Source organism: Spinacia oleracea, chromosome 3 (assembly GCF_020520425.1).
Source record: "Spinacia oleracea cultivar Varoflay chromosome 3, BTI_SOV_V1, whole genome shotgun sequence".
Classification (NCBI taxonomy): Eukaryota; Viridiplantae; Streptophyta; class Magnoliopsida; order Caryophyllales; family Amaranthaceae; genus Spinacia; species Spinacia oleracea.
The window spans coordinates 10,445,659-10,460,953 of NC_079489.1; the positions used below are offsets into that span (position 1 = coordinate 10,445,659).

At 33.1% G+C, this 15,295-nt stretch overlaps 2 protein-coding genes across 3 annotated transcripts; one reads left to right on the forward strand and one right to left on the reverse strand.

The window, feature by feature from the left end:
* Positions 1-1,644: 1,644 nt before the first annotated feature.
* Positions 1,645-5,968, forward strand: LOC130470660 (uncharacterized). 2 transcript variants are annotated; one of them, XM_056841182.1, is made up of 3 exons: positions 1,645-2,351; positions 3,717-4,101; positions 4,183-5,968. In XM_056841182.1, the coding sequence occupies exons 1-3, from the start codon at positions 2,253-2,255 to the stop codon at positions 4,263-4,265; spliced, it is 567 nt and encodes a 188-aa protein (XP_056697160.1). In that variant the 5' UTR covers positions 1,645-2,252; the 3' UTR covers positions 4,266-5,968. The 2 variants fall into 2 exon arrangements, with proteins under 2 accessions (XP_056697160.1, XP_056697161.1); XM_056841183.1 differs by having other exon boundaries at positions 1,646-2,351; positions 4,190-5,967.
* A 7,422-nt stretch (positions 5,969-13,390) lies between these two features.
* LOC110787351 (uncharacterized) lies at positions 13,391-14,754 on the reverse strand. Its single transcript, XM_021991960.2, has 2 exons — positions 14,560-14,754; positions 13,391-14,344 (listed from the first exon to the last, which is right to left on the reverse strand). The coding sequence occupies exons 1-2, from the start codon at positions 14,752-14,754 to the stop codon at positions 13,391-13,393; spliced, it is 1,149 nt and encodes a 382-aa protein (XP_021847652.2).
* Between the last annotated feature and the right edge of the window lie 541 nt (positions 14,755-15,295).

The window sequence follows — 15,295 nt, forward strand, 5'->3', positions numbered from 1 at the left end:
CTTTATTATTGTTATTTCCAATTTAGTCTCCTCATTAATTGTGTGTGGGGGTGATTTTGTTGATTTATTAATTTTTTTTTATTTCCTAAGTTTCCTTAAATAACGAATCATGAGAGTTTAGGATTGAGGTTTTGGAGCTCTCACATTCCTCACCATTCTGCCTTAATAATATAGATGTGTCATTGAGCTTGGTATATTTTATTGGTATCGAGGAGACCTGTTCAATGGGATGAGAGCCTTTTAAAAGCTCGAATCCATCCCTTTTTTAAACAGGCTCAACCCTTAAGTGGGTAGAACTCTTAAAAGGTTACTGATAATTGGATCTTAAAGGGCTGGGCTAAACCCTTAAAGAATTACATTTAATCAACTTATTTAATTGGTTCAAATTTATTTTTCTTTCTTCTGTTTCTGGGGCTCTTAACATGTTAATGTTGTTCGAATCACGATCCTAATCGTAGAATCGTACGATCCTATTATCCAAAACTAGTTTAGGGCCCGTGCAACGCATATATAATTGAGTGTCACGTAGATATTTTTATTAATCTAATATATATATATAAAGGGGAGTTTTTTCAAGAGATTCTGGAGCGTCCACATAGGATTGTCCAGTCACATAATCAGATATTAATTTTATTTTTAAATGATAAATAATGATAAAACATTTAGAAATGATAAAATTACAATCCATTATAAACAACTTAAAAGATAATCACTAACGTAAAAGATAGAATCGCAATGGACTACGTCAATGAGGAGTACCATACAATTTATATTGTATAAATCCAAGATGTTTGTGTTCTCTGTAAAGCGTAAAGCCTCGATCAGTTTGAGATGAATGCTGTGGAAAATAGTGCTGAACCTTTGATGCTTCCAACTGGATAGATGTTAAACTTTTTTTAACTTGGTATTCATTAGTTCACATTCAGTTTTGCGTATTCTTTTTTTATCTTTGGCACATATATATAGCAAATCCCATACCACTTTCTACTCCTAAGTTTGCTTATGTTTGGTTCGGGGAAGCTTCCGTGATGGTGGAGGAAACCATTAATCTCTTCTACTAAACACCAAGAACCTTTACTCTCTTTTAGGAGTACTTTGGGTTATTGGATTGGTGATGTAGATTTTCTGGTGGCTAGCTATTGTAAGCCCTTTAGATTACATCAATGCGTTTATTTTTTAATTTTTTTTATCAATTGATTCCTTAATTAATTAATCATATGCATTAGATTTCTCATATAGTGATTTTATGTGTTACAAATAACATTTTATTCATCATGATTTATCCAACATATTATGCACGTAAAATTGGATTATGATAATAATTTTCATTGTAATATTGTGGCTTGATAATTCAGATTTTTTTCCCATATATTTATTATTTGTTCTTTCTCATACTGGGTATAGTTTTTTTTTTTTTTTAATGTAAAGAGCAATTAATATTATGAATAGTTTGTTTATTTTGTTTAATCTTTGGATAATACAAAACAGTATAAAAAACTTGCCCGTTCTTTTTTTTTAAAAGAAAAATATTTAACTTTTTAAAGATAAATATTAAGACTATTAAATTTTATGGAGTATTATTTTAGTTAATCAAATTGAAAATAGAAAATTATTAAACTTTAGATTCGTACCTACATAATTTATTGGAAGATAATAAAAATAACAATACTCCATTTAACGTGATGATATTACAAAAATATAAGAGTAAACCTTTATATAAACATATTCTTAATTAATTTGTACGGGCTTATACTTAAGCGATCGGGTGCGGTTGTGCGGGTACGCACAAGACCAGCCTATTTAATATGTTACAAAAAATAAAGAATCATAGAAGTATAATTTAACACAAACAAAAATTAACCCGTGCATCGCACGGGCTTAAATCTAGTTATTTATTAATATTACGCATATACAATTTCATTCAAAACAAACACTCTCATAATTAATAAAAATAAATCTAAAATAAAGTTCAATGCAAAATAAAAAACTAATCTAATATAATATATAAATTTGGTATATATGAGTTCTATTTAAACATAACAATTTAGTAGAATCCATGCATCGCACGGGCTAAAATCAGTACAAAACAAAACCACGTGCTTTTCTCAGTCACCCTTACCAGCCTTCTTTATGCCCTCGAATCATCTTCTCCTCTGCTCGATTAAACGCTCAATTGGAAGCTCAAATTGAAGATTTATCCTGTTCTCAAATTGAATCATAGCATCCCCTGGATTGTTGAGCTAGTTGTTTGTATGCACAGAGGAAAAACGTTAGTCACATTCTCAATTTCTCAAGTTTGTAGGATCTTCCCCTCACCGATTCAAAGTGGGATCCCGATACTAACCACCTTGGTAATCATACACGTTTATTTTCTTCCTCTTGAGTCTCCTCACATAATTGAACCCTAATTTCAAATCCTAAATCTCTCCTCACCTCGACATTTTCCCCCCAAAATGAAGACCACTAAATTTTAATTCCTTATTCTTAGCTTCCCTAAATCATCAAATCCGTCCACTTTTTCTGCAATTTTTTACTCGGTGCACACTTGCTAGATTTTTAGAACGGCATTGTACAAATAACTATAATAATTCGTTTTCAATTCGTTACTCGTTTCTGTGTTTTTTTGGCCTTGTTTTCCCGGTAATTGGCAACAGTGTCTATATTAATTTGGGTTCTGGAATTGTTTTGGTTTCCAAACCCCTTTTTAGGAATTTGATACTGAACTCATGCAATAATTCATGTGAGTAAAACTTCGGTTATATTGGTATATAATTCTGTTTCTTTGAATCTGAATTGTAATTGAGTTGTGTTCGAATTTGATATTATAGGTCAATGTTAGTGTTTTAATGTGGTAATTTTAGCAATTTTTTAACTGAAATCGTGCATTTGTAGTTATTTGAGTTGAATTTTAGGTGAAAATTGTATTGGTTGATTGGAATGTATTTGAATGTTACGGAATTGGAGAAGTGTAGGTGTGGAAGTTTGCATTTAAGTATCACTATCAGTATAGTTGCTGGTTCCATTGTCTGTGGCTTTAATTTCCTTGTGGGTAGTTAGCAATTCCAATTCGTTGGCAATTTCATAATGTAGGAGTATCTTAAATGCGTTATTTGTTTATGTATATGAATCATTAAGCTCTATTTATGTAATGGAAAGTCTAGCAATGCTCTGCTCTAGCTTATATAATTCTGGAAATTCTGTTGCAGATATGTATTTATTATCTCATTTTGGCTTTAATTTTGATTCCAGTGATCATAAATAGTGAAACTGCAGTCCCTATACGGGTTGTTCTTAAATGTAGTTGTATTATGGGATGTTATTCATTTGAATACATACAGACTCAAGAAAGCCAAGCCCACTACAGCCTGTTTAATACCCGGCCCTGGAAAATCATAGGCCCGGTCGACCCGTTTAATTCTGGCCCAGCCCTAACCCGGCCCGTTGAACAGGTCATGAAATATTTGAATAACTAATCAACAGAATACGTTTAACAATTTGAAACCATCATAATCTATCATACCAACATGAAATATTTGAATTGACATCCTGTTAGTTTTGTTTGTTGTACTTTGATTGTAGAATGTCATGTGGTGGCCTAAGCCTTTCAAACCATGTACTCTTGGATCCTTACCGGATGTGCAGAATCGCAGTGATCTCTTTTATTAATCCTTTGATAAGCAGTGATATTTTTATTTTTATTTTTATTTTTATTTCAGGAACCACTAGCTTGTATGGATTTCAGGTTGAAACCATGTACTTCCTCACCAGATGGTAGCCTAGTATTAGATAGGCTATCCAGTTTGCCTATTGAATTGCTGATTCAGATACGTTCTTTGCTTCCTACCAAGGATGCCGTTGCTACTTGCTTGTTGTCTAGAAGAATTAGTCGTGCTTTTCCGGAGATTACAAGCCTAGACTTCAGCCATTCACCTATATCCCATTGTCTGGAACATCCCTATGCAATCCAACGTTTTCCTGCTTTTGTAACTTTTGTCGATACTATCCTCCATGCATACGAGCCTCGGTATCTCTCCAGATTTTTGCCAAGGCTAATTTCAAGCTGCCCCCTACTTGAAACACTTGTTTTTCCAAGCGTAAGCGGTAAGCTGCGTAAGTCTTTTATGTGGTTACTACACTTTGGTATTCATTGAATAAATTTAGACAATATTGTAAAAATGTTAGTTTGCAGGGATCGACTCTGCATCCTTTTGATGATATCGGTTCTGATGAGGAGTCGGAACAAGAGTTTTTCCAAAAAACTCTAGCAATTGTTCCTTCATGTTGCAGATCTTACCTTAAAAGAATTGTGATTAAATGTTACTATGGGACGGAAAGGGAAGTAGGTTTGATCCAGTTTTTGCTGAGACATGCATTTGTTTTGGAGGAATTGAGGTTATGGTCACTGGTCACTTCAGTAACGCATTCAGTTGCAGATCAGATGACGCTCGAGAGCACATTGCAAAATTTACCAAGGGCTTCACCCACCTGCTCAATTCAAGTACATCTTATCCTGCTCACTTGAAATTCTGTATTAGTTATGTTTATGCGGCTACCTGCTATTTGGCATTTGACATTAGACATTTATATTACTACATACTAGCAAGAGTTTATAGAGCTCTCTGCATTTTATTCTGCAATATGCCCTTCCTAGTAGGGGTGTAAGTGGATTGAGAAAAGTCCAAAGTCCAATCCAATCCAGTCCAAACTTGTCGGACTTGAAAATTTTTGGATCGGACTCGGACTCAGACTCAAATTACCAAGTCCAACTATTTTTGGACTGGACTTGGACTTGGACTCGACCTTTTGGAGTCCAAAAATCCAATCAAGTCCAAAGTTTTATGATTTTATTTATAGAGAAGCATATGTAATTTAAAAACTATTGTAAAATATGTGATATTTGGGCCTTTAATAACTATGTGCAACAAAAAAACAACAAAATATCACACTCCATATAAAACCCATATCAACCTCTTTCTCCCGTCGGCTGTGATAGTTGATTGTTGATCTTTGTTATACATACTTTTTTTAAGAACTATAACCTTTTTGCTAAGGTGTTGATTTGTAAGACATATTGTTATTTATAATTATATCTATTGGTTAATGGCTATTTATTTACGCTTTATGGAAGAGTAACTTGTAGTTGTAGGTGTTAAAACATTTCATAACCAATATTTAGTACTCGTATATTTTATTTTATGTGTCAGAAATGTTAGCCGGTAACAATATTATTTGCATTATGATCGAAATATTTGACTTTAACTTTTTTTATAAAAAAGAATTAAAATGAAGTTTCTTTTCTAATAAAAATTCGGATCGGATTGGACTGGATTCGGACTGAAGAAATTTTTTATGGATCGGACTGGATCGGACTCGAAAAAAGTTTGGATCGGACTCGGACTCAAATATCCAAGTCCAAAATTTTTTGGATTGGATTTGGACTTGGCAAAGTCCAATCCAGTCCATCCAATTTACACCCCTACTTCCTAGTATACCTATGTGGGCAAGCGTATATTGGTAATTGGTACAGTAATGGGCTTTATTTCTTCATTAATAAATGATATCAGGTTTTCATCTACTCAATGTCTTCATAGCACTTACTTTCGGATACTGCTTTTTGGGTTCTCATTCCAATTTCCAAGTTACTGTCTTGCTCAAGCTGTTACACTTATGTAGTGGATATGCTTGTGGAACCTGGAGGGGTTTCCTTTTTAAATGTAGTTGCCTCCATTAGATGCTTGATTGCTTGATGCCTAAGGAGCCAGTTCCTAAGTCTTCAAAACTTTAGGTAATCATCTTGTTTATTGCTTTGAAACTTGGGATGTTGAACTTAAGTTGCAATTAAATTATGCAGATTATAGTCCTAAGAGTTAATTTTTTTTTTCTACTGTAATTTACCCTGATGCAAAAGTCTGATGTATGGATATATAATATAGGATTCTATTATTTATTTTGGTATTTTGTTGACTAGTTTGATTATTGGACAGTGCAAATATGGACATATATTGCAAACTATGCAGTTACTTTAATTTATAGTTATGTATATCGACTTGTGATTGATTACAACAAGTATGATTATGATAAGTTACATATTTAATTTCATATATTTGATTCATCTTGGTTTCAACCTAATTATTAATCAGGCATTAAACAAAAATAAAATGATGGGGAGATAAATTGTGACGCTTTCTTGCATCAAAAGCATTTTGGTGTGATAATAATGGAGAGGTGAATTGTGACGCTTTGTTGCATCAAAACAGGTTTGGCGGGACTTTTTGCTAAATGTATCTTGACAAAAACCCACCACAAAGAGTGCCTATATTTGAAGGAGTGGCTATAAAAAACGTCACAAAGGCAGAAAATTATGACAAGTAAAAGCGTTACTATATAGTGGCTTAAAAATAATGACGCTTAATGTCACAATAGAAATTGTGGCGCTTTTTGGCGCCAATTTTTGACCGGAAAAGCGTCACTATCACCCGTGTTTTTTTAGTCATGCCTAACCCGCCCTCTTTCATTGGAACAATGACCTTTTGCCACGAGGTCCGTGCTATATATACCTATCTACTCAATTCCATAAAAACTTCCTACATCCCTTCTCTATTGCGTCAGTAATAGATGCTGGAAATAAGGTGGTTTTAAGTTTGCATAGAATATAGTGGATAAGTATTAAGGACGAATTTAATCAAGGTACATCTCCTGAGTCTTGACCATGTTAAGCAATTTAGACTACCAACCCCTAACCCTTTCCAAAGTTTTGTCTAAAAGTCCTACAAAATTAATAATTTTCAATTTAATCGGTCTAATATCCACACATAAGTATTTTCCAAAACTCGTGCTGGTACGTAAACCATCAGACGAAGCAATAGATTCACGAAGAACATGATTCATACGAGTGGGGGAAATAATTTAGGATTTGATCATATTAATTTTATGTCCAGACATGTCGGAGAAAGCTTTTAAATGTCCATAATGTTTGACATATTGTCACTAGAAGCATGATCATATAAGAAAATGTCATCCGCATAAAAAACATGAGATTAATTTATATTCGGATTTAATTTTAAAAGCTTCCATAAACCCTCTCCAACTCTCTGCTCAAATAAAGTGGATAGTCTATCTAGACATAAAATGTACGGTGTACACGGGTACATGTAATATACTCTATAATTCCTCTAGATGGGCTAAATTTCGAAGTTATTTTCCGTTCCATAAAAATGAAATTCGTGGAGTCGTGATACAACACATAACTAGTCGAATAAAGCTTATAGGGAAAGTGAAACTTAGAAGAGTATCCCGAATAAATCCCCGCTCTAAACTATCGTAAGCCTTCGTGAGATCCAATTTTAGGGCCATAATTCTCCTCCTTTTTCTACTCTTATGGAATACATGGGCTACTTCCTTTACAACATTAACGTTGTCGTCAAACCTCTGTCTTTAATGAAACTGGACTTTTTTTTTTTGAATGTAAAATCAATTCATTAATAAAGAGTCATACGACATCTACAACAGAAATCGAATTTAACAAATACATAACAAATTGAATCAAAAAGAGGTATTCCTTCATCAAAACTACCATCGTTGGGAAGATCTTGCACTGTGGGACATCTCTCGCACATATCGCTGGAACATACAGCCTTTTCGGAGAGACGGTCTTACGATTTGTTATAGCCGCGACGACGGTTTCCACCCGATTCATCTAAGTCAATTTGAAATTTTGATAACTGGTTCAATCTCGTATAATTCTTTATCAACGAACCGAATTCACGACAATACTCCACCAAAACTATACTAATACTAAAACCCAAATACTCAACTAATCTCACCATAGGGGAACTTATTACACTCACTAATCCCACCATAGGGGAACTTACTACACTCAAACGATGTAGTTTTATTGAATCTGAAGACAAACACATGAATAATTAAACCAAAAGGGCCGAAAATAGCCAAATTTCTGAAGAAATGAAACTGGATTGAAGAGTACTAATTACCTTACTTAAGATTGGTCTTAGTGTAGTTGAAATTATCTTAGTCAAACAAATCAAGAAAGGGTATTTTCTCTTTCTTCATCACTGCCCTAAATTCGGATCTTTTATCAAACTAGCTACTTTTACAATTTTATTTACCAAAATGATTACTTTTAAAATCTATTTACCAAAGTAGCTAAAATTTGTTTATCAAATGACTATGTTCATTTTGTGGCAAAAACAATTAAACTGGTTTGGTTTGGTTCATTTTTTTATATAGTGAACCGTTTTTTATTTATCTTTTATTTTTGTATACTTTATACTCCGAATTGATTTTCCTTTATTGCCCAAAAATAGTTTAAAATGTTGCTCATGATGTTGTAATTTAGATACATACACGATACACCATAGTAATAATTTAAGTTTGTTTATTTACCCATTTTAATATTTTAATTACGTTTATTTTTTGGCAACCTAAACTCAAATGGTTGGAAATTTTGTATATTATGCTTGTTATGACACATCATCTTCTCAAGTTACACCATTGCTAGCTATTTCTTGCTCCAACGATAAGCTAATTATTAATTAATTATTTTAATTAATTTTTATTCAATTCATAGTTTCATACTTAATAATGAAAAATTACAGTAATTTAAAAAAAATACAATTGGCTATAGTAAGATAGTGGTCATATGTGCAGGGATAAAAGACGCAAAAATTTGCACGTTGGGCGCCTTTATTGCACGCGCTACTCTTCTCCTTCATGTCACTTCACACAAACACGATTTTAGAGTATGTTAAATTCTTGGTTGGTCGAGTTTTCCTAACAAATTCATTTTACATAACGTATTCGTTTAACACAACAGTTCAGCTAATTTATTTTATATTTGTAATATTTGCAAGCAAGTCCATATAAAAAGCTTTTCGAGTTCCTAAGAGGCTAAAAGTATAAGCAAATTGCCAATCATTTCACTATTAAAAAAAATCAAACTGGTTCACTATAGAAAAAAAAAAACGGTTCATTGGTGTTTATAAAAAAAAAAAAAAAACTCAATCAGATTCATTGGTTTTTATTTTTAAGTCAAAATAGTAGCTAATTTGGGAAATACTATTGAAAATTAGTCATTTTGGTAAATAAAATTTGTAAAATAGCTAGTTTGGTAAAAATCTATTTGAAAAATACTCATTGATTGGTCTCTCTTTTAAATTAAAAAATAATTAAAATTAATAATCTAAACTAAATTGTCTTATTTAAGGAAAAATATGTACCAGATAAAATATTATTGTTTGCCAATATAAATCTTAAAGATTCTATTAAAATCCTAAAAATACTAAATAAAAATAGAAAAAGTAAAAATATAGTTAAGTAAATATTATATTCCCGCGCTTATGTAAACGTTATGTACGTAAACAAAACTTATAATCTAATTAAATTGTATTGTAATAAGAGTGTTTATGTTAAACTACCTATATACTACTACGTACTTCGTATATATTAAATTGTTAATATTTCTTTTGACATATAGATCGTCAATATTCAATATTAATATTTAGATTTTATTCCGTGCTTATGTAAACAACGAGGAGAGAGGAAAAGAGATATCGAGCAGTTGTCGAATTAAGATCAATTTAATACATAGGCAATTGAATACGGAGTACTTGAATTCAACTAAGAAAAAGATTATATTGTGAATAAGAACTAAACTTTAGCACGGAATAATTGATAAACTTAATATATCTATCTATTTATATATCTATATATCTATATAATATATCCTTATATTATAACATTACTTAAATAATGCATTAAGATTATATGAATAATATACTCATTTCTAAAAATCGTCTCATTGCTATAAATTATTGAATATACTTTATACTAAATAATATATAGTACAAATACTTTATGAAAAGTATCTTTTGATATTTCTAAATAAAAAATAAAAAAATATATATATTTTAATATTACAAGAAAAATTGATAGCATTTTGAACATATTATATGCAGTTTCACAAATAATAACATTGGTGAAATTAAAATATTATTTTATAAAAATCATTTTCAAAAGTAAAATATGAGTATGGTAATAAAAAAAAAATATTACAAGAAAAATTGATAGCATTTTAAACATATTTAAACATGCAATTTCACAAATAATAATATTGGTGAAATTAAAATATGACTATTACTAAATTGTACTTATAACATTATCGATTTATCCACAAAACGAAATATATATTATTGAGTGTATAAATTTGGTATGTGCTTCTTCAAAGACTATGAAAAATAGAACAAAAACCAAATTCTACAATTGGTGGACTAAGGTTTATATATAGTCATATATATGCATTATAGTAATGAAGCCCAATTTAGTTTGAGACGTTAGTATTTTTGAAAATGGCCCACAATTATATTATTATGGAGTACTTCTTTTTTCCACTACTAAAATTGAGGGTCACACTCAATTAAAAAAATTCACTATCTTTCTTTCTACCTACTTTCTCAATAAAATAATATTTGACAACCACACTTCAAAAATTATACTAAAATTATGTGTCATGATATGTGAACACTTTGAATTGGGACGGAGGGAGAAATTTAAGAATTATTTTTAAATAACGAATTAATATCAATAAATATATACTCAAAAATATAAGGGTTAGTATAAGGCGGGGTTTAAGATGAATCACTGGTCATATTTGATATAAAATTACTTAAATAAAACTATAATGTAACGTATATATTACGAAGTATTTAACTACGTACTTCGTATTAAACAAGCAAGTTGATGCATTCACAACTAACACATCGTGCTCTCTAATATTTTTTTTTCAAAAAGTACGTTAAATTTTTGAAAAAAATTACATTTTCAAAAATGGATACTACTTCGTACTCCATATCTTATAATATTATAACATTACTTAAATAATGCATTAAGATTATATGAATAATATACTCATTTCTAAAAATCGTCTCATTTCTATAAATTATTGATTATACTTTATACCAAATAATATATAGTATAAATACTTTATGAAAAGTATCTTTTGATATTTCTAAATAAAAATATATATTTTTTTATATATTTTAAAAAAAAATCATTTTCAAAATAAAAATATGAGAATGGTAATAAAAAAATATATATTTTAATATTACAAGAAAAAACTATAATGTAATATTGAATATTATACATAGCTTACGAAAAAGAAAAAAACACTCTTAGTATTAAAGTTTTTTTATGTCATTTTTATTAATATTTTTTTAATTATAGAATAATAGATAAATGTAACGAATGCAATATTACTTTATGTATAAAATTTTGTACAAAATGTTCGTGTGTCTCGCCTTGGTGGATTATGGAGACAAAAATGTATATGTCAAGCGATGATGGATTTTAGGGGTACTGCGTTCTATTCACCTGATTTTCACTTATTTTTTCGTGAAATTATATTATTTGAACTTACCTAAAGTTATTAGAACTTATCAAACTTATTTTAGTTATAAATTATAATTGGTCAACCCTTATTTTTCCAGAACTTATATTGTTTGAAATTATCTAAACTTATGTGAACTTTTTTTTTGACATACCTTATGTGAACTCTTTTTTTGACATACCTTATGTGAACTTATCTGAACTTATTTTTAAAAATAAATGGAATAAGGTGAACAAAACAAAGCCTTGGTATGGAAACTTCTGCCTAGCTTATCTTTCATCTAATTAATTATGAATATATCTACATCTTTTCACTACTAACCTGCATATTATATATTCTGTTTATTTACTCAACCACTCGAATCAGACAACCGATTAAATCATATAAAAGAACAGTGTTTTAAAATTCAAAACTTTCTTACGAAACAAAATAAATTTGTTGGATCCAGGGGTGAGTTTGAGACGGGTGTGAATATCTGGGTGGTGAAGGAGCGGGGATGACTTTTATTTTGTACTGCGCGAGGCAATGATTGAGATTGGGATGGGAATGAGTACCATGTACTATCGTGGGTAGTGGGGATGAAGATGACTTTTTAAGCGGGTATGGAAGGGGAGGGAACATCTTCCGCACGCGCCCCGCTTTGGAGTTATCCCTACCTTAATAAAGTAGATGGTGTGGGTAGGTGTTAATTAATCGGGTAATGGGTAGGTGGTGCATCCAGTATTAGATGATATGATTATCAAAGTAAAGGTGGATGAAAATAACTTTAATTATGTTTGACACATGGTGATGAACGGGGGTCAAAATAATCTTTGTGTGGAATAGGAGAGTATCCCACAAATTTTCTTCAAATGTGGTAGATTTGGATTTTAATTAGCAGAATATCTTAAGATCTATTTAGAAGACAATTGTATATAACTATAGTTTTGATTTCATGCAATATTAATATTTAGATTATAAACCGTGCATCGCACGGGTACTATACTAGTTTAGCTACTATATAAAAGTATTCTCTCCTCTCCCCGGCCTTACTAACAATCATTCAATTAGTCTTCAATTCTCTTCTCTCTTTCAGATATGTCTTCTCTCCTCTTTTTCATATAGGGTTCTTTAGTTTTCAAACTGTGTTTTCAGATATGTCTGAATCCCTTGCGCCCTAAACCATACATTGTTACCTTGGAAACGAAGTCTTCACTAACCCGACTTGTAATAGACAACACCCTGTTCCAAAAAAAATTCCAAGATGCTTTCTCCACATAGCATCAGGCACTCCTCCATACATATAGTATTACTCCACAAACTCAAACAAAGCAATTTAATTTACGGGCTATGGCGACCGATACAATTATCATGATGACAAGTGTTTCTTAATGGGTTATTTTCGTAAGTTTGTTGTTGGTGACAAAAAGTTGAGTAAAGGATTTAGTATTCAATTATCTTGGTTGGTGGATATAGAATAGGATTGACTGTGATACACGAGGACGAACTTAATCGACATATACGAAAGTGATCAAAACAAGGAAGAAAAAGGGAAATGTAAGGGGGAGACAAGGAGAAGGGATGAGGGAAGAGGAAAATCCTGAAAGTTAATAGGTCTGGCGGTATCAGAATTAGTCATGTTAGGGTTTTATGTGTCGCAAAGAAACTTGAAGCAGGCAGAGACACGTTTCTTGATTGATCTGAAATCAAGGCTTCTGGGAAGTTATAATCGGCTACATGGCGTTTCTGTCACATCAGGTTCAGCGGAAGGGAAGAGTGGTATTCATACAGTTGTCGACAAAGATGAGAGCGGGCTGTCACGTGCTGATTATTTTCAAGCCTTATGCACGCTGCCCACTAGCGTCACAGTCCCTCGGATCACTAGTCAAGGCTATCCGATGTTCTAGCTATGATAAATGTGCTACGAAATTGGCTAAGGAAACTTGTAAGCAAGAGTGTTTGGAAAGGTTTTTGTATTTTTTTTTTTTTGGCAGCTAAACAAAACAACAGTTACCCACTAAAGCCTTTTCTCTCTTGTTGAGCAAGAGTATGGGCTTTAGCCACTACATCTCTACTTACTTTCATGCATACAAGATAATCCAACTTTCTAGCTTCTAACTGAATGTCTTCTACTAAGGTGATAATATTGGAAGGTGCTTTCTGAACATTGATCAAAGCCTCCACTGCTTGTTTGCAGTCAGTTTTGACTACCACGTTTTGTGAGATTTCACTAGCCATCTTGATACCTTCCAAGATTGCGTAACACTCTGCCTGTAGAGCATCTTGAGCAAAAATTCGCTTCGCACCTGAGCATATGGCCACTTGATTCACGTCCTCCGCCCATCCTATGGAAGCTTCCCACTGTTTGTTTTTCACCTTCTTCTTCCTATTCCAAGCCGCATCAACCACAATTGAAAAAAAATCCCGAGTGTGGCATGTACCTGTTCTCCACATGGTGACTTGACCTCTTGAGTCGGGCTTCTGAGATTGCGATTGTTGGGAGATGAGGGCCTCTTTCACCTCTTTCATCCGATTCCACCGTTGGACGTGTGACTGTGCAAGGTCCAGAATATTATTCGGGTTTACACTCACGCCCCTAAAAAGGATTTCATTTCTATGTAGCCATATTGCCCACATAATTGATATTAACTGGACTATTCGTGTGTTGTCTTTTCCATCTTGATTGTAGAAGTAATTGAGGAAGATAATGATCCACTCACTCATGTGTACTGTGTGTTGGGCCTCTGAGAAGATACCCAGGTTGCTTGCTCTCCACACCATTTGAGCTATGGGGTAAAGTCTAAAGAGGTGTTCTTCAGATTCTGCTGCATTATCGCAAAGTGGACATTTATCATCAACTGCTACCCCTCTTTTTCTCAGGTTGATTTTTGTGGGTAACACTCGATGAATAACCTTCCAGCAGGAAGGGTTTTGTATTTCTTGAGTATGATTACATTGTGTTGTCTGAATGTATAAATGAATGGGGCAGCCTATTTATAGGCACTCAAGTCCCTAGAGCCTTCTACTCTGGAACATTCCTTACTACTCCTACAAAGAAAGTCCTACACGATTCTAGAATGTTCCCACCTTCAAGGGAACCCTCTATAAAAGGAGATATCTATATGTATCTGTACAGAAAGGTCCTACACTCATCCTATCTAGAACCTTCAAGAAACAACCAAGCTAGAATGCTCAAGACCCATTTGGAGCACTCTAAAACCTTCCGGTGCACAAACGGATGACCTGCTGCAAAACTGGGCCTTCTGAGCCTCAAACCCAAAATTTGACCCAACCATCATATTCATTGGGCTAAAATACATGGGACCCCCAAGTTTCATCCCATTTGGATATCGTTTGGTCCCCAAACGGCCCATTATTACGTTACTGTCATGTGGGTGTTCACTAGAAATTTACCCCCTATTCAAAATAAACCTCTATAGGGGGTGGGTGTTCCTCTTGCTGCCAGCGCCCAGGCACGCCCCTGCTGCCCACAATGCTACCTTGCGCTCAGTGTCAGCGCCCACGACCATGTCCCATGATGCACCCTTGATGCCTCAACGACCCGACTTTCGATGGAACACCACGTTGCCCGGTGGTGCCCAACGACCTTTCCGCCACCCTTGGCAGTGCACTGCGTTGTCTTGCCTTGCGATGCTTGATGCCTTGCATGTTGTTGCATGCGATGGTGTGGGAGACCATCTGTGACAGGGCGATACTATAAGATCATACGTGCGAAATCAGTTTACTACAAGGGGTTTGATAGGGTTAATTGTTTCCAAGTTTCTTGGATTATGAATCGATTATCGAGGGAAATAATCAAGAACCTTAATGATCCTGAGAGTTGACGTTCAGAAGTTAGTGTATTGAAGTCATTGGACCATGTGCGTTTTACTACTGGGAATTGGGTTGAGTTGT